The 22,721-nt window shown below is 35.7% G+C and overlaps 3 protein-coding genes and 1 pseudogene across 7 annotated transcripts; 1 reads left to right on the forward strand and 3 right to left on the reverse strand.

Annotated features, from left to right (window-relative positions):
* Positions 1-297: 297 nt before the first annotated feature.
* On the reverse strand, positions 298-3,814 carry LOC140960480 (uncharacterized). Its single transcript, XM_073418764.1, has 4 exons — positions 3,308-3,814; positions 3,110-3,203; positions 2,830-2,934; positions 298-863 (listed from the first exon to the last, which is right to left on the reverse strand). Exons 1-4 carry the CDS (start codon positions 3,526-3,528, stop codon positions 594-596), a joined length of 690 nt encoding a protein of 229 aa, XP_073274865.1. The 5' UTR covers positions 3,529-3,814; the 3' UTR covers positions 298-593.
* Positions 3,815-4,379: 565 nt separating this feature from the next.
* On the reverse strand, positions 4,380-7,766 carry LOC140959753 (protein LONG AFTER FAR-RED 3-like). 5 transcript variants are annotated; one of them, XM_073417755.1, is made up of 7 exons: positions 7,649-7,730; positions 7,360-7,521; positions 6,993-7,094; positions 6,072-6,141; positions 5,761-5,867; positions 5,564-5,687; positions 4,384-4,697 (listed from the first exon to the last, which is right to left on the reverse strand). In XM_073417755.1, exons 1-7 carry the CDS (start codon positions 7,712-7,714, stop codon positions 4,492-4,494), a joined length of 837 nt encoding a protein of 278 aa, XP_073273856.1. In that variant the 5' UTR covers positions 7,715-7,730; the 3' UTR covers positions 4,384-4,491. The 5 variants fall into 5 exon arrangements, with proteins under 5 accessions (XP_073273853.1, XP_073273856.1, XP_073273854.1 ...); XM_073417753.1 differs by having other exon boundaries at positions 4,386-4,697; positions 7,360-7,511; positions 7,649-7,736; XM_073417754.1 differs by having other exon boundaries at positions 4,392-4,697; positions 7,360-7,511; positions 7,588-7,766.
* A 478-nt stretch (positions 7,767-8,244) lies between these two features.
* LOC140960515 (uncharacterized) lies at positions 8,245-11,760 on the reverse strand. Its single transcript, XM_073418813.1, has 4 exons — positions 11,255-11,760; positions 11,057-11,150; positions 10,777-10,881; positions 8,245-8,810 (listed from the first exon to the last, which is right to left on the reverse strand). Exons 1-4 carry the CDS (start codon positions 11,473-11,475, stop codon positions 8,541-8,543), a joined length of 690 nt encoding a protein of 229 aa, XP_073274914.1. The 5' UTR covers positions 11,476-11,760; the 3' UTR covers positions 8,245-8,540.
* Positions 11,761-13,979: 2,219 nt separating this feature from the next.
* Positions 13,980-20,796, forward strand: LOC140958732 (phospholipid-transporting ATPase 1-like; annotated as a pseudogene).
* The last annotated feature ends 1,925 nt before the right edge of the window (positions 20,797-22,721 follow it).

A 22,721-nucleotide genomic window follows, 5' to 3' on the forward strand; every position in this document is an offset into this window, starting at 1 on the left:
TAAATATCAAAATCTCTAATTTAATTTCTTAAGTTTCGTCCTTCTAACACTGTTGTCTTTATAATATTAATTATATTATAGAATCAATTTCATCGTCTATTTTAGACGGTAGCGAGGTGTATTGTACTTTATTTTTCGATTATGTAAAATCATTGCTAACCAACACTAAATGTAGAATGAAATCAATAGCCAGTTTAATGAATATTTAAAGCTATACTGTATTTCCACTTTTAATTTTTTTTTAAAAAAATATTGAAATTGAAAGGTTATTTTTCTCTTGGTAAGCTATGGGCGGCATAAAAATAATTCTAAGCTTCAAAGAGAAAGCTACATTCTGTGGAACACAGCATTGGGATGTACCAACCATTTACCTTTGGTTTCAGTTGATAATAAAACTTTGGCCGATGCCTTCAACAAGAAAATCACATAAACAAATGTCACAAACTGTATTATCCTTCGAAATCTACCTTCTAAAAAGACTAAAAGAACAGATTGAAATTGCAACCGATATTTGTACACAGGCTGCTGCGGTATTTAGAGGCCCCAAAGCAGTTTCTTCCCTTTCACCATATATGCAACCCAAGGAAGAAAAGTTATTCAGCTTCAAGGCCTGCGATTTCATACCTGATTTCTTCCAAGCATTCATTTATGGAAACCACAGCATCTTGAACTCCTTTGATCGCTTTCTTGAGAGAATTATCATACTCGGCATCAGCCTCAGCCTCTTCCGTCCCAGAAGCTTCAGTTATTTTCTGAATATGCACACATTCGTGTTCTGTTGACTGCCTAAACCTGCAATTCGCATGGCTTACCAATCGTTCTGATGGACAACCAGCCTTCTTCAGCACTTGAATTAGAGCTGTCTGTAAGCAAAACACATCAGAGAATATTTGCAAAAACACGAGTATCCTTGCATGGTAACTGCTAAGACAAGTGCTACATATATATGTAAAAATATTAATTAGAGTTTCACCATCCGAAGATAGGAAATGTGCCTGGGAATATCAACCGTTAAAGATACGCATGGATGACAAGTAAGCAACCAAAGTTGAAAGACAAAAGCTCATACACAGGATTATGTTCTATTATTTTCAGTTCATGATAAGGGGGGTAGGTAATGCGACTTTAACATGTGGTCTTCAAGATATATAATCACTTGACTTTCCAGATCATGGATTCATGTTAATGTAATTCAAACTGTGATGTCCTACATCCAGTGAGGGACACATGTTCTAAGAGATTTACATTTGGGTTAACATAGACTAGTCTAGCAATTTGATTGATCATTCCTTTAAAGCAAAACATACATGAAAAATAGTACCTTGCGGATGACACTGCGTCAAGTCTTGCTTGCATGCCCACCACTAGGCTAACCTTGATGAGCTAACTTCGAGGTATCCGAATTATCAACATGACGATTGTTTATTTAGTCCGACAGGAAATCAATTTTTTATCAAGTAATGGGTCAAACTTCTAGATGACTAATGGCATAATTGACCATTGACCTAAATTTATTTATTTTTACATAATTTTCAAGTTTAGTAGTTAGCGTTTTATAATGGGCCATGGGCTCAAATTTAATTATTTTAGCCTGTCTTGTAACGTGTAGCAAGGTTTTCCTATATGTACACATATACAGGCGAGATTTAGTATCCTGTCCATGTATTCTTGGATTTTAAAAAGATTTTGTGAGTTTCCTTCATATATCTTATGCCTCCTATGTGGTCACGAACTTATTGCGGGGAAAGTCCTCCTACTATTTGAAATTTAACTTATCAGCTGTGTATCCACATTTGTGGGTTGTAGCATCCACAATCAACACCAAGGTTCTTACAACTTTAAGTAAAGGGTTAATGTCCATTTTAAAGCATGGGCTTAGGTTCTTACTCATTATGCAAGTAAAAATTCAAAACTTTCTTTACATGGGGTGACGGGTTCGAGCATATATTATCTCAAGGCGTTAGTTACATGAATTATTGATGTGTCCCTTCAAAATATTGCTAGGGTTTGCATCACTCAGGGGTCCTGGACAACCCGGATTTTAAAAAAAATCTTAAAGCATAGAGACGTGTTTTCTATATAGAATTTATCAACTATGCAACTAGAATGAATTATCGACCTTCCATGCACTCCACCATAGGCGCTATCAGAAGAGAGGCCTTTGGTTCTCATTAGTTACACAAACAGCCTTTCCTTTGCCCTGGAGAACATAAAAGAGCGATTGGACCATTCTGAAAATAAGTTCCATTAAGTTTATGTTGGGTCATTTGAAGATGGGATGGGTTTTGTGTTTGAAAATGACATCGCCGTGCCCTCGAGGGAATTTGGCATGGTCTGAGTCTGAGCAAAGAGTGTGAAAGATAATTCTCCTCTCAGATTTGTGTGGATGAAGATGTAGAAAATATACTGTCAGGATCTTCCCTTACTTCAGGAAGAAACATTACAAAGAATCAAATAATCCCTATAACGACTTTTTAACATAGAGTACAAGGATACAAAGTTAAAATGTGTAACTAAAAGGTGTAAAAGCATCATTGCAAGCACGCATATACAAGCTTGACATAAAATGAATGCAAGGCACATTCTAATAAAATTGGTCCATATTTTCCCCGCAAAAAGCAAATGCACTCAACGCCAGCATACCACATAAAGCCACCATCCATAACAATGGATGGCTTAAATAAAAGGTATTATTGGTTTCGATATGCTAAGTTTTCCTTCACTTAATATGTGAACTCAATCAAATAACCATAACTGTCTGGCTGTAAAAACGAGTCGAATAATTAATCAACAAAATAATAAAAGTCAATTGCAGTGATGAAGACATACTGAATGCAGCTTATCTTTTTCTTGTGCTTGAACAGATCTGAGCAATTGAGCTAGATCTTCTCTGCAGCAATCTGGGCTCATAAATAGATATTCTATTTCAAGAACCTGCATAAAGGAAGCAGCTTTACAAAAATAAATTGTGCCGAAGACATCAAGAAACTGAAATAAAACATTTCCCAGATGGATTGGAACATGTTAATCGGTAAAGTTTGATCTTTTCCGCAACACTATGGGCTGAATCACAAAATTCTTGAGCATTCCTTATCTTACGATCACTTACCTGTTTTGAGCAATCGTTGAATTCAACAGTAATCTCACTGCAAAGATGTTGATAAGCTAATTCATCCCCTGAAAGCATATAATCTTCGAAGCCCCTGCCATTCAACAGTAATATGTATATAAAACCTGCTTTCATAGCAGATAAATTATTTTAAAAAAGAGAGACTCCCTGGGTTAGGGATTTCGTGCGGTGGAATACCGTTTGAGGCGCGTGTAGGCAAGGGCTCGGCGGCGCTGAACAGCGAGGAATCTGCGGAGCAAGGCAACGATTGAGTTGGAAGCTTGTTCTGCAATCTGAATCTTGTGGCTCTCTTGCTCTTGTTCTTGTTCTTGTTCTTGTTCAGTTTCTGGTTCTGGTTCTGGTTCTGGTTCTGGTGGGGGGTATATACGCAACTTCCTCTCGAAATCGAAATCCTCCATTGAATTTGAAGGCGAGCAAACACATTTGGTATATACGCAACTTCCTCACGCTAGTGCTTGTATATTACATCTATACCGATGTTAAATAAAATAGCTCACAAACCCAATCGTTTGCAGCGAACCCATCAGCAAATCGCAGAACACATAGCCCGCGTTACCTGGTCACCAGCCACAGCCCACAAACAAAGAAAATGACACAATCACCGACGACCATTCTTCGACCTTTTACATACTTACTTACAAAGCTATTATGATTTTATGAATATGAAATACTCATGTATCGACTACCCCCTTATCATCAAAATGTGGCCCATCAATACTAATGTAATTTATGAAACTTCCCCATAATTTGCATATATGTAAGATTAGACTTATTAAAATGGGCTAGGCTCGTACCCGTAATATAAAATAAATGGGTTGATTTATATTAAATAAATATTAATTCTAATATGTTTTTGTTGGATGATTGTAGCTGAATATAATGAAGAAAATTATCAGAATAGAGCTTGTGTTATTTTTATAATATAACAGTGTTGGGATAAACTATTTATGATATTTATTTATTTTTTCTAAAATGTACAGTATTGCTAATTTTTATCTTTAATTTTTTTTTTCTTATTATTGTCTTAAGAACTAAGAAAATGTGTATGGATTCATCAGAATAATTTAATTTTGAAAAATACAATTATATGTGGTAGTAAGATATTTGAGTAGTATATGTGTAAGATCCAGAAATTTAATTCATGTGATCTGAATGCATGCAATCTAAGTTTTTTTTATTTAAATTATGTGTTTAATTATTTTTGTGTATTTTATGCATAATTATTGCAAGGTAGAATTTACTNTTCTCCTTTGCATCAAAATAAATACTGATTTAACTTTAAAGCCTTATATTTCAATAAATTTTATCCGAAAGACCCATTTATACTTGCTGATACAAGAAAACAAAAATCTTAACAAATTTTAAGTGGAACCTGACAAATCTTCCCATGAGAGCTCTGGTGATGCACCTGGAAAATATCGCCCAAAATCAACAACTGTGGTCACACCTCTCATTAAGGCATAATTGCTAGCTCTCAACAGAGCTTCCCTCCTCTCCACTGTTGAGACTTCAGGGATGCAGGAAAGAACAAGCTTCATTGCAGAATCAATCAATAAACCAGTCGGTTCTGCATTTCACGATAAAGTGGCATGAGAATCCAATAAAAATCATTTCGTTGTTCCAACAATCCAAGATGGAAATGGAAGTTTCAGAAGTAAGAGGGAAAGATGTTCTAAGAATAAGATTAAAGGTCTTGTGAATTATATTACCAAAGCTTTCATTAGAGAGACATGTAGAAGAGAGCCATACCCCACAGTGAATTTCTTGATCATGTTGGATGGGAATACGCACACCAACTAAAAAACCTCTTGTGCACTACAAGTTGAAAATATTGTAATTTTATTTTTAACTCAAGGTATTATCCACAAGCTATTAAACTATTGCCCATATGCTACAGAAATTGATAAAGCAAAATGAAGGACTCAGAGTCACAAAACCACGCAACAAGCAAATACCCAGAATATTCACAATGATAAAAGTTTACCAAGTAAGATAATTCAATTGCTCTACTCTTTTCAGCTGCCTCGCAAAGGGACAAAACAAATATATTTTTGATATGCAACTGTTACAGCTTTATGTGCATGCTACTCTAGTATGTTTTCTTTCTCTCTGTCCGTCTCTTTCTCAAAATTTAATCTTGCAAAGTTACAAACCATTAAACTAGATTACAGAATTAACAAACAGACCATTTCTGAGGAGCAGTGTCAAAGCTAATTGGTTTTCATCAGTATCCAATATGTTTGTTGTTCTATAGACCTAATCAACTCCAACGTAAAAGTTGGACCCATCAGCAAAAAGGCTGACAGCCAGTTCAGCTGAGGGTTCACTAAAAGCGCTACTCAAAAATAAAAAACTACGTGACATAAATACTGTTCCCTGAAACATGACTCAAATCAGGAATTTTTGGTGAGTTTCAGAGGCTAAAAGGATTACCTCCAAAACTCTTTCTAATAACAGCACCACCATCTGGATCCAATGTGCTATTGGATATTCCGGCAATTTTTAGTGCTAGAGAGTTAGCCAGGCCCATGTGACCATCCATTCTTGTCAGCCACACCTGCACAAAAAATTATCTAAAACGACTTCGAAGTTCACCGAAGCACAAGAAGGATGTGATTCAAACTTCTCACAGGATTGTGAGGAGTAATGTCATCAATCCAGGAGGTCATTGGCAACTCTCCTCCCCATAGATCATTGTTCCAACCACCACCCAGCAACCATGAGCCGCGTTGCATATCTGGTATATTTCAAACCACCATATCAGAAATGTGTTCAAAATCTAATACATCAAACAGTACCAAAAAGCTGTATAGGTGGAAATAAAAGATAGATAAGCCGATGTCTTAGGTAGGAAGTACCAGAGTGCTATCAATTTCAATGGTTAGGGATTATTGATGTCAAGAAAAATCATATTAAATGAGCAAAAAAAGAAGCAGCTTACTTGATATTGCCTCTTTGATCTTGTTGAAAAAATCTCTTTTACTGACCCCACGGAGTTCCACTCGAGCCATCTGTTTCAATTTTCTAAATCAAATCCAGCACAAAGATATGATCAAGAAACACCATATAAGTTATGGTATTACGACAATGTATGCTGGAGAGCAACGCTAAGCTTCTTTAAAGCCAAAGGTGCATATTTAGTATGGAAAAACAAGAGGGAGGATGGACCGGAAATATACATGTTGGATATCATATAGATAACCACCCATATCGTATTTATTTGTACTATATATTATATATGTATGTATTTATCTATGCTCCATTGGAATAGATATCGTCGTCCACATCCAGAAAGTTGTATATTCTCTGAATGATCACAATAGAAGCAAATAAGTGAAAAAACTAGCATTGGTGTTCGTGAAAGAGAGTTCTCTTCTTTCTTTACAAATTTTAACTTACTATTATCCAATGCCATTCAGTTATATATATTTTAGGACATTGCTGTATCCCATGTCAGTCATGAACTTTCTTTCCCTTCCAGTAAAATTGCTAATCATGTTCTTAACCCTTCAAGCCCTTGTTAGATATTAAAATCTTCTAGAACTTATCAATCACCATCTAATTAAAGTTGTCAAAGTACGTGAAAATAAAAATTTAAGACATTTGGATTCATCAACAAAATATAGGTACAAATCAACATCAGCACACATAGCTACACTATAACTAAAATTTCAAACGAGAAATTAAAAAGCATCCACCAAATAACAAGAGCAGAGAACAAGTAAAATGAGATTTGGAATCTTCATATTTCATTTTATTTTACATGACGAATAATATAGTTGCACAAAATTTAAATGCTTTAGAAAAGGTCAAATTCTGATAACGATAGTGGAACCACGTCGAAAGGCAAAAGAGTGAAAACCTGTAAGCCTCCAAAAATCAAGTGCACATGTGAGTCGATAAATCCAGGCAACACCACCTTCCCCTCCAGATTCAATGTTCTAGTCTTCAATCCAGCCAAAGCCTGCATTCAAACACATAAAATAATGAGACAAAAAACTCAGAAGAATGGTTTACCTCCATCACGAGAGTTCAAATAATGTTGAGAAAAGAATGGTACAGTGGAAAAAACCAACGAGTTGGAAACTCGGGGATGGACAGGTTGACTCACAGGATTAGAAAGAGCATAAACGGTTGAATAAAATACATGAAGAGAAGCACAGGCCATAAGACATTGATAACTAGAATGAAATTCATGAGACCATGGTTACTGCAAACAGAAAATAAACCTTAACGGAGGAATAGTTCCCGGTTCTGAGAATCCGACCGTTGACAATGGCCATGGAATCGGTAAAAGGTAAAAGAACGTCGCTGGTGTATATGGTCCCATTGGTGACCAACAAATCCGCCACCTCTCTCCGACGCAAGTGCAACCCGAATCCTGCAACACCCTAGGAATAAATAAATAATATCCGAAAAAAGAAACACAGAAATTTCAAATCAAAATTGACATTAACTAGGCAGAAAGAAGTAGCGGTTGAGTAGAGGAAGAAGCACGGCGGAAAAGAGAACCACTACCACCGCCGCCCGTAGATTGTTCATGACGAAGATTCGTTCTCCTGATACTTTTTTGGGTTTTGGCATAACCAGTTAATTAATTGGTCCCAGTTTCTAACAAAAAACGGACGGTTTTTTCCATTTAAACCAAAATTGAACATATTTAGTTAGATAAGTATTTTATGACATACATATATATATCTATATATATAGGAAATATTATATGTAAAAGGTAAAAAAAATTAGTATTATTTTCTTTTTAAAAAATGATAATAATAATAATGATGATGATGATATTTATTTATTTCCATGTAACCAAATAAATATCAAAATCTCTAATTTAATTTCTTAAGTTTCGTCCTTCTAACACTGTTGTCTTTATAATATTAATTATATTATAGAATCAATTTCATCGTCTATTTTAGACGGTAGCGAGGTGTATTGTACTTTATTTTTCGATTATGTAAAATCATTGCTAACCAACACTAAATGTAGAATGAAATCAATAGCCAGTTTAATGAATATTTAAAGCTATACTGTATTTCCACTTTTAATTTTTTTTTAAAAAAATATTGAAATTGAAAGGTTATTTTTCTCTTGGTAAGCTATGGGCGGCATAAAAATAATTCTAAGCTTCAAAGAGAAAGCTACATTCTGTGGAACACAGCATTGGGATGTACCAACCATTTACCTTTGGTTTCAGTTGATAATAAAACTTTGGCCGATGCCTTCAACAAGAAAATCACATAAACAAATGTCACAAACTGTATTATCCTTCGAAATCTACCTTCTAAAAAGACTAAAAGAACAGATTGAAATTGCAACCGATATTTGTACACAGGCTGCTGCGGTATTTAGAGGCCCCAAAGCAGTTTCTTCCCTTTCACCATATATGCAACCCAAGGAAGAAAAGTTATTCAGCTTCAAGGCCTGCGATTTCATACCTGATTTCTTCCAAGCATTCATTTATGGAAACCACAGCATCTTGAACTCCTTTGATCGCTTTCTTGAGAGAATTATCATACTCGGCATCAGCCTCAGCCTCTTCCGTCCCAGAAGCTTCAGTTATTTTCTGAATATGCACACATTCGTGTTCTGTTGACTGCCTAAACCTGCAATTCGCATGGCTTACCAATCGTTCTGATGGACAACCAGCCTTCTTCAGCACTTGAATTAGAGCTGTCTGTAAGCAAAACACATCAGAGAATATTTGCAAAAACACGAGTATCCTTGCATGGTAACTGCTAAGACAAGTGCTACATATATATGTAAAAATATTAATTAGAGTTTCACCATCCGAAGATAGGAAATGTGCCTGGGAATATCAACCGTTAAAGATACGCATGGATGACAAGTAAGCAACCAAAGTTGAAAGACAAAAGCTCATACACAGGATTATGTTCTATTATTTTCAGTTCATGATAAGGGGGGTAGGTAATGCGACTTTAACATGTGGTCTTCAAGATATATAATCACTTGACTTTCCAGATCATGGATTCATGTTAATGTAATTCAAACTGTGATGTCCTACATCCAGTGAGGGACACATGTTCTAAGAGATTTACATTTGGGTTAACATAGACTAGTCTAGCAATTTGATTGATCATTCCTTTAAAGCAAAACATACATGAAAAATAGTACCTTGCGGATGACACTGCGTCAAGTCTTGCTTGCATGCCCACCACTAGGCTAACCTTGATGAGCTAACTTCGAGGTATCCGAATTATCAACATGACGATTGTTTATTTAGTCCGACAGGAAATCAATTTTTTATCAAGTAATGGGTCAAACTTCTAGATGACTAATGGCATAATTGACCATTGACCTAAATTTATTTATTTTTACATAATTTTCAAGTTTAGTAGTTAGCGTTTTATAATGGGCCATGGGCTCAAATTTAATTATTTTAGCCTGTCTTGTAACGTGTAGCAAGGTTTTCCTATATGTACACATATACAGGCGAGATTTAGTATCCTGTCCATGTATTCTTGGATTTTAAAAAGATTTTGTGAGTTTCCTTCATATATCTTATGCCTCCTATGTGGTCACGAACTTATTGCGGGGAAAGTCCTCCTACTATTTGAAATTTAACTTATCAGCTGTGTATCCACATTTGTGGGTTGTAGCATCCACAATCAACACCAAGGTTCTTACAACTTTAAGTAAAGGGTTAATGTCCATTTTAAAGCATGGGCTTAGGTTCTTACTCATTATGCAAGTAAAAATTCAAAACTTTCTTTACATGGGGTGACGGGTTCGAGCATATATTATCTCAAGGCGTTAGTTACATGAATTATTGATGTGTCCCTTCAAAATATTGCTAGGGTTTGCATCACTCAGGGGTCCTGGACAACCCGGATTTTAAAAAAAATCTTAAAGCATAGAGACGTGTTTTCTATATAGAATTTATCAACTATGCAACTAGAATGAATTATCGACCTTCCATGCACTCCACCATAGGCGCTATCAGAAGAGAGGCCTTTGGTTCTCATTAGTTACACAAACAGCCTTTCCTTTGCCCTGGAGAACATAAAAGAGCGATTGGACCATTCTGAAAATAAGTTCCATTAAGTTTATGTTGGGTCATTTGAAGATGGGATGGGTTTTGTGTTTGAAAATGACATCGCCGTGCCCTCGAGGGAATTTGGCATGGTCTGAGTCTGAGCAAAGAGTGTGAAAGATAATTCTCCTCTCAGATTTGTGTGGATGAAGATGTAGAAAATATACTGTCAGGATCTTCCCTTACTTCAGGAAGAAACATTACAAAGAATCAAATAATCCCTATAACGACTTTTTAACATAGAGTACAAGGATACAAAGTTAAAATGTGTAACTAAAAGGTGTAAAAGCATCATTGCAAGCACGCATATACAAGCTTGACATAAAATGAATGCAAGGCACATTCTAATAAAATTGGTCCATATTTTCCCCGCAAAAAGCAAATGCACTCAACGCCAGCATACCACATAAAGCCACCATCCATAACAATGGATGGCTTAAATAAAAGGTATTATTGGTTTCGATATGCTAAGTTTTCCTTCACTTAATATGTGAACTCAATCAAATAACCATAACTGTCTGGCTGTAAAAACGAGTCGAATAATTAATCAACAAAATAATAAAAGTCAATTGCAGTGATGAAGACATACTGAATGCAGCTTATCTTTTTCTTGTGCTTGAACAGATCTGAGCAATTGAGCTAGATCTTCTCTGCAGCAATCTGGGCTCATAAATAGATATTCTATTTCAAGAACCTGCATAAAGGAAGCAGCTTTACAAAAATAAATTGTGCCGAAGACATCAAGAAACTGAAATAAAACATTTCCCAGATGGATTGGAACATGTTAATCGGTAAAGTTTGATCTTTTCCGCAACACTATGGGCTGAATCACAAAATTCTTGAGCATTCCTTATCTTACGATCACTTACCTGTTTTGAGCAATCGTTGAATTCAACAGTAATCTCACTGCAAAGATGTTGATAAGCTAATTCATCCCCTGAAAGCATATAATCTTCGAAGCCCCTGCCATTCAACAGTAATATGTATATAAAACCTGCTTTCATAGCAGATAAATTATTTTAAAAAAGAGAGACTCCCTGGGTTAGGGATTTCGTGCGGTGGAATACCGTTTGAGGCGCGTGTAGGCAAGGGCTCGGCGGCGCTGAACAGCGAGGAATCTGCGGAGCAAGGCAACGATTGAGTTGGAAGCTTGTTCTGCAATCTGAATCTTGTGGCTCTCTTGCTCTTGTTCTTGTTCTTGTTCTTGTTCAGTTTCTGGTTCTGGTTCTGGTTCTGGTTCTGGTGGGGGGTATATACGCAACTTCCTCTCGAAATCGAAATCCTCCATTGAATTTGAAGGCGAGCAAACACATTTGGTATATACGCAACTTCCTCACGCTAGTGCTTGTATATTACATCTATACCGATGTTAAATAAAATAGCTCACAAACCCAATCGTTTGCAGCGAACCCATCAGCAAATCGCAGAACACATAGCCCGCGTTACCTGGTCACCAGCCACAGCCCACAAACAAAGAAAATGACACAATCACCGACGACCATTCTTCGACCTTTTACATACTTACTTACAAAGCTATTATGATTTTATGAATATGAAATACTCATGTATCGACTACCCCCTTATCATCAAAATGTGGCCCATCAATACTAATGTAATTTATGAAACTTCCCCATAATTTGCATATATGTAAGATTAGACTTATTAAAATGGGCTAGGCTCGTACCCGTAATATAAAATAAATGGGTTGATTTATATTAAATAAATATTAATTCTAATATGTTTTTGTTGGATGATTGTAGCTGAATATAATGAAGAAAATTATCAGAATAGAGCTTGTGTTATTTTTATAATATAACAGTGTTGGGATAAACTATTTATGATATTTATTTATTTTTTCTAAAATGTACAGTATTGCTAATTTTTATCTTTAATTTTTTTTTTCTTATTATTGTCTTAAGAACTAAGAAAATGTGTATGGATTCATCAGAATAATTTAATTTTGAAAAATACAATTATATGTGGTAGTAAGATATTTGAGTAGTATATGTGTAAGATCCAGAAATTTAATTCATGTGATCTGAATGCATGCAATCTAAGTTTTTTTTATTTAAATTATGTGTTTAATTATTTTTGTGTATTTTATGCATAATTATTGCACGGTAGAATTTACTTCATGAAATTTTAAAGGTTCATGCATTAAAGATTTTTAAGTTTCATTTCGCGCTCGAACGAGGAATGGAGACCGGAGAATTTTCAGGAAAATTATTTTTAATTATACGATTAATTTTTATTAATTATTTTAAGATGTTTTTAAGTGTATTTTTCAAAAATGAGATTTACTAGGTATTCTTACCCGCATGATTTTAATTTTTAACGGTACGTAAATTTTATCGAAACGAGGGACTTTTTGAGGGCTCGGCTAATATTTTCAAAAACTTTCCAACACGAAATATTTTTCGAGAGTGTGTTTAGATTTAATAGGCCTAATTTTAAGCTTATGGTGCTTAAAACTCTTTTTAATATTTCAATTAATAACTTAGAGCCCATTAATTGGTTTGTTAACCATTTATATAATGTATAATTAACCTTAAACCTATTTAATATTGTACTAGCCGACATCTTCCCCTCCAACAGCTTTTTCTCAACCTATTTAATATTCACTCGTTCTTGCAAAGAAAATCCTCCTGGTGTCTCCCTCGTCTCGTTTTTTTGTTCATCAATCATCAAGGCACGCATTGTAACATTCTTTCTGCATAATTCATGTGTATTTATGCTGATATGTGTGAAGTATATGTGTTTTTCGTTCGGCAATGTAGGACCAAGTCTGCATGGTTTGTTTTGCTCGGTTTTTGCACGTTCATTTCCTAGCATCTCACATTTTATTTCTTTGTGTAAGGGGCTGCTGATGAGGGTCCTGAGGGGCTGCAAATGTAAAGGAGGAAGGGATGGTGAGGCTAGAACCGAAGCTTGCTCGGGTTGAGAGGGGCGATCGGTGGATGGACACGGTTTCGAGTAGATCAGGAGTTTGAGTTATCTGGTGGTGCGAGGGACTATTCAAAGCCGTGATCTAGAACGATCCTCACGTCGTTGGCCTTGTGATAGAACCGTAGGAGCTTTGTTGAGGAGGTGAGGCGCGAGTGCAATCTCCTAGGTGACTAGCAATTGTGGTGAGTTGCTGCTCGCATGGGAGGGTAGTCATTGGTTCCATGGGTTCGGAGGAGTCCTAGGGTGGTCCAAGAAAGGTGGGTCAATAGCTGGTTTGTGAGGCCCAAAGTCGAAGAGGGCGGGGGGTGATCGTCGATGTCATGAGGTTGCACGGACAATGAGCGGCTCCGGGCAGGCTTCTAGGAAGAGGGAACATGAATGAACCGATCTTACACCGGAAAGAGAGGGATTACGAAACTGTTCAGGTATGGAACCGTGCAGTTGAGGAAGACTTAAAAGATTTGATTGGTACTACTCATATGATGAAGGTGCATCTTCTTTTTGGTAGCTCGTCACATAAGAACTCCAAAGTTCAGCGTGCTTGACTTGGGGCAATTTTGGGATGGGTGACCCCCTGGGAAGTTTCCTAAGGTGCGTGTGAGTAAGGACATAAGCACGTAGGAAAGACTCGTCATGGTACAATGAGGAAAGTCGTCGAATCCGGGGCGTTACAGTTGGTATCAGAGCCGACCTCTCTTAGTACGGTGTGGTTCGGGGACGAACCAAACGGAAGCTGGTGGGCATTTGAGGCCCGAATCCGAAGAGGGCGGGGGGTGATCGTCGGTGCCATGAGGTTGCACGGACAATGAGCGGCTCCTAGCAGGCTTCTAGGCGGAGTGAACATGAATGAACCGATCTTACACCGGAAAGAGAGGGATTACGAAACTGTTCAGGTATAGAACCGTGCAGTTGAGGAAGACTTAAAAGATTTGATTGGTACTACTCATATGATGAAGGTGCATCTTCTTTTCGGTAGCTCGTCACATAAGAACTCTAAAGCTAAGCGTGCTTTACTTGGGGCAATTCTAGGTTGGGTGACCCCCTGGGAAGTTTCCTATGGTGCGTGTGAGTGAGGACATAAGCACGCTGGAAAGACTCGTCATAGTACAGTGAGGAAAGTTTCGAGTCCGGGGCGTTACATGGTTCCATCGGGTTGGGCTAGGATCGAAAAAACCATGGGGAGGGTTTCACCAAGGGTTGCTTGGGGAGTTGCTGAAATCTTTCCAGCCACCTTGTTGCATGGCCGAGAGTTTAGGGCTCGGTCTTTTTGCGTTTTTAGGGCCCTTTAAGTGTTCATAAAGTGTGGTAAAGAGTTGAAAAAAAATTTGGTTAAATTTCGGTTCGATTCGGGTTAAAATCGTGACTCCGGTCCAAATTTTAAAACAATTCGGTTAAGTTATGAAATGAGCTCGAGTTTACGTCTAGGAATGATTTTAAAAATGTTTTGGGACATTTTAAGGAGTTTGGTAAACTTCGGGTCAATTTTAGAGGTCCAAAGATAAAACGGTAATTTTTGGGTTTCCAGGGGCAAAATGGTCATTTTGCACCCGGGGTGAGATTTTTGTTCTGGCAGCACCCTGAGCACAGATTTATGATATGAAAACCTACCCGAACCTGACCCATTTCATCCCCATGGTCAAACCACCTCAGTCTACCGAAGTACATGTAAAATTAGTATGATACGTCGGTTTGATCTGCCCCACCGTTTAAAATAGGTGGGTTGGGTTGGTGATTTTCCAACCCGTCAGAAACACGACCGCCCCACCCTATCTAGTGGCGGATTGTGGATAGATACATTCCGCTAGCTCGTTTAGTCGTTTTAATATATCTATACATAGTATATGAGCTTAAAAATATTTCTCCTCCAAATCCAATAAAAGTGTTTGACTTGACTTATAAATTGTTCAAACCAACTTATAAGTTGTTCGAAAACTTATTTGATAATTTTTTAAAAAAATCTTATAAACAATCGAAAAAATTATTTGACATCTTCAAAACAAAATATAAGTTGTTTAAAAGCTTATAAGCTCTTAAAACTTGTTCGTTAAGTTGATTTTTTTTTAAAAAAAAGAATTATCTCAATTTGAAAAAATATTATTTGAATGACACCATATGTGCAACAATTTCAAAGAAATAGCTGTTTTGCAATCATCGTCCTCCCTGTGACTTGATAAGCCCAAATCTTATAGAGATTTAGGGATTTTATTTGTGCTTATCTAGACTTTTTATCCTTAATTATGTGCTTAATTGAATTAATAATTGTATATTTGAATAAAAGAAGAAAAATGATTAAATTTGGATATTAAATAAATTTACAAGACTTCAAAGAAAAAAATACCAAAAAAGGAAATAAAATATTTTATATTTTATTCCTTGATAATATTGAAGTTTTGGAAAAAATCCATGTAGATCTTGATAAAGATAAAATCTCACATTTGAAAATAAAATCTACAATTTATCTACATTTGTTATCTTTACATGGGCTTAAAAGATTTGAAGGATAAGGCCCATTGAGAAGAATAAAAGGAGGCATAAGCCTACAGAAGAGAGGAGGCGCAAAAAGAGAAAAAATCAGCGCGGAAGAGAGAGACAGAGAACCAAAGAGAGAAGAGGCAGAGACGTGAAAAGGAGGCGCAAAAAGAGAAAAAATCAGCGCAGAAGAGAGAGGCAGAGAAACAAGGCGGAAAAGAGAGGCAGAGGTGTACAGAGACGTGAACATTGAGAGAGAAGAACATAAAAGAGAGGAGAGAGAAGAGAAGGAGGAAGAGGAGGACAGAGACAGAAGAGAGAAGCGTACAGAAAAAGAGGTAGAGGAGAGAAGACAGGAGTGAACAGAAGGGAGCAGAAGTGAAGGGAAGAAGCTGAGAAGGAAGAGAATCGAAGACAACACCAGGGAGGAAGAAGAGAAAAGAAACAAGGAGGAAGACAGAGGCAAAAACTGGAGGAATTCCTCATCACACGCCACAAATCACTGAGAATTCTTTTCACTAATTCTTTATTTTGTTTTCTTTTATGAACTTAAATATGTGCTTTCACTTCTGTTTTGAATTCATGGAATAATTTTTTTTAGACTAAGACCACAATAGGGCCAAACAATACTTTATTTGATGTTTTGTTTATTTTCAATATATTATTTTTCTTGATTTTAATTATTTATTGATGTTGGTTTAATTTTTATTGTTAATAGCCTGATCAACTATTTACATGTTTGTTGATTAATCACGAATCTAAAGATGATTGGTTAACTATAGCAACAAAGACGTCATCAACGCATGATTAAACTGACTAGAAATAGTATTCGGTTTCAGTGTGCGGTTTTAGGCGAAAACTGAAATTCACGAAGATTTAATGCATTTAGATCTAATTAAATTCAATTAGAAATAATTGGACTGTTAGATTTAAGTAGATTTATTAACTCGATGAATCGTTTAATAAATAAAATTGAGGATTTCACTGTTATTGACAAGAATTAAATAATTAATTGGATTTTAACACGTGTCAGCATAGTACAGTTTGGTACCGTTGAGTGTCTTAATTATTTATTTGAATTTGAATCCCTCCTTGATATCTGAATCGGTCGTTTTAATTGCAAATGTTTTATTTAATATTTTAGATTAATATACAACGTATCATATTTTTATTTATGTTGTCTAGCTTAAGTTAAGTGATGTAAATTCTAGTAATTAAATATTAGTTTACGTGGGATCGATATTTGGATTCATCATCCATTTACTATAACTTGACCTAGTCCGCTTATTCACCACCGAAATCGTCGGTCATGACCCCTTCATGTTCTGTCTTTATTTTTTGGGATTATGCATCGATTTCCAATCACATCGAACCAAATTTTACGCCGCCCCGAGCCTAAAATCTGCTCCAGTCGCCTTGTTATTTCTTATACATCCTCCAAGTAAAGTACAAGCGCGCCAAACTTTAATCCGTACTGCTACACCGTAGCTTAGTTAGCTTATTTTTGCAAAATACGAGTTCTAGTTTAAGAATTATATAAATAAGGGAATACATTCTCAGGAGCCAATTTGTATGGAAGTTAAGCTTTCCATCTTTTGGGGAGGTGACCGATAATACCATGTGTGAGTTTTTTAATTTATTTCGTGGAATTCGGATTTTATGTATTTAACGGGCTGTTCTTGAATTTTTCAGAGTTCTGGAGGTTAAAGTTGATGGGATTGTTTTGGGGCAAAGTTGAAGGTTAAGATTGATTTGGAGCTCCTGAAATTTTCAAAAAGGAAATACACGGATGAGGGCAGGCTTGTTTATGACTTTTCGTGGCATCGGCAGCTTGTAACACCATTGTGTCTCTAACTATGTAGACATCTGATCCTGCTGTTATGGTCGTAGAATACCAAGGGGAGTCTCCAGATGAACAGGAATTGGTCTATGCTGCTGCATCCTATGGTTTTATGCTCATTGGAAGAACTTCAGGGCACATAGTTATTGGTATTCAAGGGGAAAGGCAAAGGTAAATCAAAATTATTTCACAATTATTTTTTCCCGCTGTATTTGCTGTTGCAAGTATGGGTTTCCCTTTTGTTTTATAACCGTGACATCTATGGGTATGTTTGCTTATGTTTCAGGTATTTTTGAAAATACTTACTGAACATGTATTTTTGGGAAATGTGATGTATGCTGGTCATATTTTCTGATGGAGTACTTGTCTACTGTAGATGTTTATGCCATGTTAAAATTTATTATGTTTATTTAATTTTTAAATTTTAAGTACATATTTTAAAATATTAAATTATAGTGTTTTGGATTAGAATTAGAAAATAATATAATAACAGAATTATTGCTCAGGTTGTGAAAAATTGATTAAAATAATGATCATACTGGAAAGCTGAAAGTTTAGTGAATATGTCTTTATGATTAAAAGTTTGAAATGATGTGTGTACTTTTGTTTATGTTTTCTGGAAATGAAGAAATTCCTGGAAATGATAGACAACATAAGTATTCTTTTCAATTTTCAGCCCAGGAGTATGTGTCATATTGTTGGAAGCTTAGTGTCTTCGAGATGAGAAGTTGCTAATTGACTGAGAAACAAATAATTATTTGAAATTACATTCGAAAGCCTATGAGATAGGGAGATACTATAAAAAAGATGCATTCCATCATATATGAACTAGTCTACTGTGACTGTTTTAATTGTGCTTTTCATACCATGTTCTTCATTTGTAGCATTCTTGTTTGAGCTCGTATCATGTTTTAATATATTTGTTTAGTTTTTCATTTTTTTAATCTTTGATTGTTTGCTTTTCCTATTCATTTTGTTACATCAAACATTTTAAGTATATATTTATTTTAATTGTGCTGCAGTTTCAGTGTCTTGGGTTGGCATGAGTTTGACAGTGATTGAAAAAGAATGTCAGTTATATTAGTTTTCCCTGATAAGACAGTAATGGTGTTTGTAAAAGGAGCTGATACCTCCATGTACAGTATCATAGATAGGTCGTTGAACTTGAACATGGTAAAAGTGACTGAAGGGCATTTGCACTCTTATTCCTCAAAGGACTTGAGAACACTTGTAATAGGAATGCGGGGTATGAGTGCATCTGAATTTGAGCAGTGGCAATCATCTTATGAATTTGCAAGCACAGCCTTGATAGGGAGGGCAGCTTTACTTCGCGGAGTTGCCAACAACATCGAAAATATCTTAGAATTTAGGTGCATAGGAATCGTAGATAAATTGCAGGTGTGCCAGAAGCAATCATGTATTTGAGAACTGCTGGTGTAAAAGTCTGGGTTTTGACCGGAGACAAGCAAGAAACAGCAATTTCAATCGGTTACTCTTCTAAGCTCTTAACAAGTAAGATGACACAGATGGTAATAAACAATAACAACAAGGACTAGTGTAGAAAGAGCTTAGAAGATGCTTTAATTATCTGTAGGAAGTTCAAAATTGATTCAGATGTCACGTGTAGGAGTCCAGTAACCGGTGGAAGTCAACTTGCATTAATTATTGATGGTACAAGCCTCGTCTATGTTCTGGATACGGAACTTGAAGAACAGGTAGTGATTTGAAGAATGCACTAATCTCTTCTCCCTTTCCATGTTCTAAACTGCATTGCCATTCTTTCCTCTCTCTCCCTCTCTCACTCACTCCCACATGTAGAAAATAAATATCCTTTTGTCATCTGATTTATTTATATTAATATGTATGCTGCTTTTTGAATTATCAAGCAAATGTGCTGTTGTATTTTGTTGTCGGATGGCTCCATTGTTGCTGTGATACAGAATAGAACGGCTGACATGACCCTTGCCATTGGTGATGGTAAGCATCATTATGTATCTGCTTTAGGTGAAACAAGCAGTTTGGAAACGGGCATAGAGAAAGAAAGTAACTTAGTGTGCCATGTGGTTGAGATTCTAATGAATTAGACTTTTTCTTGACACAGTGATTAGGTGCAAATGATGTTTCAATGATCCAAATGGCTGATGTGGGCATTGGAATTAGTGGACAAGAGCTGTCATGGCGGCTGATTTTGCAATGGATCAGTTCAGATTGTTGGTCCGATTGTTAGTTCATGGAGAGAGGAATTATCATTGGATGAGCTATATGATATTGTACAACTTCTACAGGAATGCTATTTTTTGTGCTTGTCTTATTCTGGTGAGTATCCTTTGGAAGATCAATTGTCCCTTGCGCAGTTGTTAAATTATTTATGATAATATTCAGTGAGTATATGGATAGCAGTTACCTATTATCTGGGATCAGGTTTTATCTGATCTTGAATTTAGCTTCGGAAGTAAATGAAATTGACAAAGTGACGATTGATTACATTTTGAGTTCCTATTTTCATCTTGTAATGAGTAGAAAATGTTAATCCCCTACCTGTATCAAAGTCTTAATTAATTTTTTTTTGTAGATTGTTCAATTATATTGATGTTAATACATGAATATAGTAAGAACCATTTACAAAAAGATTGGAACCACCCTAGCATAAAAAGAAAATTTCCTAGAAACATTGGTTTTTAACCAACACAACCTCACTTTTTTTTCTTTCCAGGGATATGCTCTCCACAGGTTTGACATTGACAACTGCAATCACCGATTGGAGCAATGTCTATTCAGTTATATGCACATCTTTTCCGACGGTCCTTGTTGGAATTCTTGGTAAGGATTTAAGTAGAACCACTCTGCGGAAGTATCCTCAACTTTATACGGCTAGACAAAGACAAGAAAGTTAGAGTGGAAAATTATTCTGGGTAACAATATTGGACACATTGTGGCAAAGCCTGGCTGCCTTCGTGCCTCTTCTGGTTTATTGGGGTAGCGACGTGGATGGTTCAAGAATAGGTGATCTTTGGACTATTGGAGTGGTAATATTGGTGAATGTACACTTGACCATGGATGTAATCTGGTGGTATTGGGTAACTCATGCGGCCATTTGGGGATCTATAATTGCTACCTTCATTTGTGTCAATTGTTATCGACACACTGCTGTTTCTTCCTGGATATTGCTAAATCCACTTTACTACATCAGTATCGTGCAGATAATTCCATGATGCTTAGATAAGATAAATTGTGGATGTTGAAGGGTTCTTTTGCTTGCCAGATTTTGCATTCTTGCATATTTGACTAATCACTAAACGTTTGACTATATATTTGTTTTCAATCAACTCAATATATGACATATAATTGGCATGATGAGCACTTTTTGTTTGGCCTGAAGCTTCGAGGGTAGGGTTTTTAGCAAGTTCACATGTAGTTTGAGTTTACATTGCACAAAATTTGAATCCATTTGCGGACCTTGCTCTGCCTGGGGGAATGGGTGGTATTAATGGAAGCTCTTTATTTGGTTCCAAACATCAGCAAAAGAGGGGCTATTCGAGTTTTGGGTAATTTAATTTCCCCCCAGGATTGTGTGACAAAAAACTTGGCTATGTTTAACCTTAAACCCTAGGGCCCAACCATTCATGAGTTGGCACTGAGCATATTCAGATCTTTATGTTCCTCTAGATATATCAAGTTCTCTCAGTATTTAAAAACATTTTTGTTATTTACTTGATTTATCATAATACTGCAACATATATGACATGATCTCCATAAAGAAGCATATAGGCAACATCAGAATTTCATGATCATCAGCCACCTGCAAGAGCCGTTGAAGATTTTGAATAAATTTTGTTGCCATGAAAGATGAAATTGAGTACTGTTCTCTATCATTTGCAGGGCCTTCTTTCATTTTGCCAATACTAAATTGTTTTGGGCGTGCTTGGTTGGGGTCACGATAGGTGCGTTGGTTCCTCGTTTCGTTGTAAAAGTATTTGTTCAGAATTACAGACCCAATGACATTCAAATCGCCAGAGAAGCCGAGAAAAATGAAACTTCAAGGGAGGAATCACACGATGCACAGATAGAGATGAGCCAGATTTTTTTTGACTAGGTAGATGGGCTGTGTTCACTTTTTGTTGTAAAATAGATTCAATTCTTTAGGCCACTGTTGAGATGATTTCCAGCTTGCCTGCCAAGTTTTCCTTGTTTGTTGTAGTAAAAAGGATATGGATATAGTGGTCTCTTGCAACGGAGGCTATAATTGTACATGTATCTATGCTTTCAATAGAGAAATAGTGTTAGTTATTTGTAACAAAATGTACATTTTTTTTTCCTTTTTGAAATAACGAGTGATGCCAAAAGTTGCAAGTCATAATGTGAACCCACAAAATGGGACTAGAAGAAGAGATGAGTGAGTGAGTTTTTTGGGATGGCCGATTTAATTTCTTAAATATCGTAACATACCTCTCTATTTTTTGTTTGTCATTCGACTATCAATTTTTTATTATTATTATTATAATTTTATTACAACAAGTCTTGAACACGAGAGCTAGCTGTGTTACTATTTGATAAACTTCGTGAGATTTGGACAAAGACCAATGTGACTACTATCACTTTAGTTACAAATAAAAGTTACTAATTCGATGGATGCTGTTGTAATATATTTTATGAATAAAATAATCATGATGTGGAATTTTAATAAACAATAATCGGAGTATAATTAGCTTGGGATGGTGTTTTGTACATAATTTTATCTTTTTTTCCCAATTTAATTTAATAAATTTTAGTGTATTTCTTCTTTTTTAGTTGGTAACCCAACTTCACACAACAGAGGTTGATTTCTACATTCGGGAAAAGTGCACTTTTAGTCCTCGTACTTTTATATCAAAACACTGTTGGTCCCTAAACATTTAAATGTAATTTATTTTATGGTTAATTTATTAAATTTTATGAACCAAAATTAATCCTGAAACTCTCATTTTTATTTTAGTTTTAAATTTTTTCCAATATTTTCAATATAAAAATAAAATATAAAAATTCATTAATATTTTATTTCAAAAATAATTTTGATTACTTCATTTAAAAATAATATCCTAACATCGTAATTTTGATAAGTTTGAAGTTCTAGTAATCTTATCTTAAAAAAATAATATTCTTACATTAATATTTAAGAAAAATCAAAATTATATTTATAAAGAAAATCTAAAATTTAATAAATGAAATAACAAAGTTGAATCATGGCTTTTTTTTATGAGTAAGTCTCTTGTGAGACGGTCTCACGAATCTTTATCTGTGAG

The sequence above is a fragment of the Primulina huaijiensis genome, chromosome 15 (genome assembly GCF_012295235.1).
Source record: "Primulina huaijiensis isolate GDHJ02 chromosome 15, ASM1229523v2, whole genome shotgun sequence".
NCBI classification, from domain to species: Eukaryota; Viridiplantae; Streptophyta; class Magnoliopsida; order Lamiales; family Gesneriaceae; genus Primulina; species Primulina huaijiensis.

What these genes read in the sequence shown, in the direction of transcription:
- LOC140959753 (XM_073417754.1), bottom strand. Translation starts at nt 7,714, where the DNA reads ATGCCAAAACCCAAAAAAGTATCAGGAGAACGAATCTTCGTCATGAAC. An exon ending in GGAACTATTCCTCCGTTAAG is followed by an intron (nt 7,095 to 7,359) that starts GTTTATTTTCTG and finishes GTTTGAATGCAG; the next exon opens with GCTTTGGCTGGATTGAAGAC. An exon ending in TATTAGAAAGAGTTTTGGAG is followed by an intron (nt 4,698 to 5,563) that starts GTAATCCTTTTA and finishes CGTGAAATGCAG; the next exon opens with AACCGACTGGTTTATTGATT.
- LOC140960480 (XM_073418764.1), bottom strand. Translation starts at nt 3,528, where the DNA reads ATGGAGGATTTCGATTTCGAGAGGAAGTTGCGTATATACCCCCCACCA. An exon ending in TCAACGATTGCTCAAAACAG is followed by an intron (nt 2,935 to 3,109) that starts GTAAGTGATCGT and finishes TCCTTTATGCAG; the next exon opens with GTTCTTGAAATAGAATATCT. An exon ending in AAAAAGATAAGCTGCATTCA is followed by an intron (nt 864 to 2,829) that starts GTATGTCTTCAT and finishes TTTTGCTTACAG; the next exon opens with ACAGCTCTAATTCAAGTGCT.
- LOC140960515 (XM_073418813.1), bottom strand. Translation starts at nt 11,475, where the DNA reads ATGGAGGATTTCGATTTCGAGAGGAAGTTGCGTATATACCCCCCACCA. An exon ending in GCCTACACGCGCCTCAAACG is followed by an intron (nt 11,151 to 11,254) that starts GTATTCCACCGC and finishes GTTGAATGGCAG; the next exon opens with GGGCTTCGAAGATTATATGC. An exon ending in TCAACGATTGCTCAAAACAG is followed by an intron (nt 10,882 to 11,056) that starts GTAAGTGATCGT and finishes TCCTTTATGCAG; the next exon opens with GTTCTTGAAATAGAATATCT.